Raw genomic sequence first — 2,344 nt, 5'->3', positions numbered from 1 at the left:
CCGCGCCCTCGCCCGCACCCTCGCCATCTGCAGTCAGCTCCTCGGCCTCCACCTCGTCGCCAGCCTCGTCCTCTGCTACCTCCTCCTGCTCTGGAGAAGCGACAGGCCTGGTGAACGCCAGGCCCCGCCGTCGCCGGAGGCACCTCCCAGAGCACGAGAGGTGAGCTGGTCAGCGACACCCAGGCTCCAGCGGACTCGGGTCCTGCCCCTCTGGGGCTGGAAGGAGACGCCCGACCCACTGTCACGCGTCCCCCTGCCCCCCACTCAGGGCCCTCCCAGCAGCCTGTGCTCCGGCCACAGGGCACGGGCAGCGGGGCCCCCACTCCCGTCTGCCTCTGCCCGGGGTCGGGGAGTGGGGGGAAGGGGGACAGACGGGCTAGTCCGGGAGCAGCCCCACAGCCGTGGTCTTCAGAGCGTGGGCCTTGGGGCCGGGCTCACGTCCCAGCCCCTGACTTGCCACTTTCCAGCCTCCGGGGAAGCTCGTCCCCCCGGGGAGAAGTTACACTCACTTCTCAGCTCATAAGGCTGAAGTGACCTCGAGCACAGAGCGCCCTCAGGGGCTGGCACTCTGCCTCCTGTCCTGCCTCTGGACCACGGGGACCGGCTCCCTCTCTCACTGGGACACGGCCCAGCGCACGAGGTGGGAGCGATCCACTCCCACCAGACTTCTGCACCTTTCTACGCCCGAGCACGCCTCTCAGACACCCCTCAACTTCTCTAGGGTCCAGGAGCCACAGCCGTGGGGTCTGCCTGGCCGGGAGCGGGGCGGCACAGACGAGCTGGTCTCCAGGGATCCCGGGGTGCCTCCCCCCTCCCTCCACCCACCCCCGCTCCGTACCTTCCACGGTTCCCTCTGCTCCGAAGAGGTCACGGCCATGAGAGAAGAGACAAGAGGGAGGGAGGTCAGTGTCGAACCAGGCTGGCCGTCCCCCGAGCGAGTTCGCCGTTGTGTGCTTACCTTCCTGCTCCCTGCAGGGCCAACGGGGCACGTGAGCGGTGTGCGTGCACACCCTGCACACACATGCACGCGCACTCACACACGCACGCACACACGCACACGCGCACACACGCGCGCGCGCACACACTGGCCTTTTACGCACGCACACGCACACACGCACACACACACGCACTCGCTCACATGCACACACGCACACACACACGCGCACGCGCACACACTGGCCTTTCCCTGAAGGCGACCCCATTTTTTTCTTGCCCTCCCTGCCTGATGGAATTCACCCTACGAAGACCCCCTGACCTGGCCCCGCTTCTGTCCAGGGCCCCCCCACTGCCCCATGCGACCTCTGCTCAGACAGCCTGGCCCCTTCTGCGTCCGCTCGCTCACCCCGTCCCCTGCCCCTGAGCTTCCTCTCCCTGCAGTCTCTCTCCCAGTCCTAGGCAGGTGACACCCACCTCCCCCGCACAGCCCCCTGACTGCTCAGGCCTCCCGCCGGCCACCCCTCCTTGGAACACGGCACGGCCACGGCTCCCCTGTCTGCTCATTGCTTCTGGCATCTTCTATCCTAACGTCGCAGAGTCAGCTGCGTGAGGCCAGGGCTGTGCCTGTCCCTCCGAACCCTCCCTGGAGGCCAGCCCCAGGAGGTAAGTATTGGATTGGCTGGCGGCCACCCTCCCAGGGTCTGTCCAGCACAGGGCAGTGGGCGGGACACTGTCGGGGGAGCAGGGATCCAACGTGCAGTGACATCACTAGGTTCCGTGTCGGGGTTTCTGAGGCACGGTCAGCTCTGTGGCTTCAGGGCAGTCACTGAACCTCTCGGGGCTGTGTTCAGAGGAGCCAGCTCCTCGGCCCCTCTGCCTATGACCGGTCCCCTGGCCATGCAGGCCCCTGGCCGACCCTGGGAGTGGACCCCTTCACCGCAGAGGCCCCGAGCCTGTGGTCAGCCCGGGGTCTGTAGCCCAGAGGCCCAGGGGTGGGATCGTCGGGGGCTGATCACTCCCTGGGTCCTTAAGCAGGCAGAGCCACGCCCCCTCATGCTCCCAGCGGCCCCAGGGACAGGTGGCAGGGGCTGGCGCATGGACACTCACTCCTCGTACTCCTCGGCCACCTCTTCCGTGTCAGACATGGTCTCCGCCGTCCCAGCAGAAGGGGGATGCTCAGTGTGGGCGAGGGGACCTGCTCCCTCGGCTCAGCCCAGAGAGGCCTGGGGGCGGATGGGGGACCCTGTCAGCCCCGGGACCAGCGCAGGCGGCCCGCCTGCCCCTCCAGCACCCACGCCGGCCAGGGTACGGCCAGGGTCCCGTTCACTCTTGCCCCGGGACAGGCACCCTGGAACCCCTCTGGTCCCTCCACAGCACCGCAGCCCTCCGCACGACAGCTCCACAGCGT

At 68.0% G+C, this 2,344-nt stretch overlaps 1 protein-coding gene across 1 annotated transcript in view; it reads right to left on the bottom strand.

The window, feature by feature from the left end:
* TNNT2 (troponin T2, cardiac type) overlaps positions 1-2,144 on the bottom strand; it is an 8,585-nt gene extending 6,441 nt beyond the window's left edge. The window contains exons 1-4 of the mRNA XM_006904442.2: positions 2,044-2,144; positions 959-969; positions 839-853; positions 19-90 (exon numbers count right to left, since the gene is read on the bottom strand). Of these exons, the coding sequence (XP_006904504.1) occupies positions 19-90; positions 839-853; positions 959-969; positions 2,044-2,081 (136 nt within the window). The 5' untranslated portion in view covers positions 2,082-2,144. The remainder of the gene's footprint in view (positions 1-18; positions 91-838; positions 854-958; positions 970-2,043) is intronic.
* Positions 2,145-2,344: the final 200 nt, after the last annotated feature.

This window comes from Pteropus alecto, unplaced genomic scaffold, assembly GCF_000325575.1.
Source record: "Pteropus alecto unplaced genomic scaffold, ASM32557v1 scaffold90, whole genome shotgun sequence".
In the NCBI taxonomy this organism is placed as follows: domain Eukaryota; kingdom Metazoa; phylum Chordata; class Mammalia; order Chiroptera; family Pteropodidae; genus Pteropus; species Pteropus alecto.
This window is presented reverse-complemented; position numbering and strand designations above follow the sequence as displayed.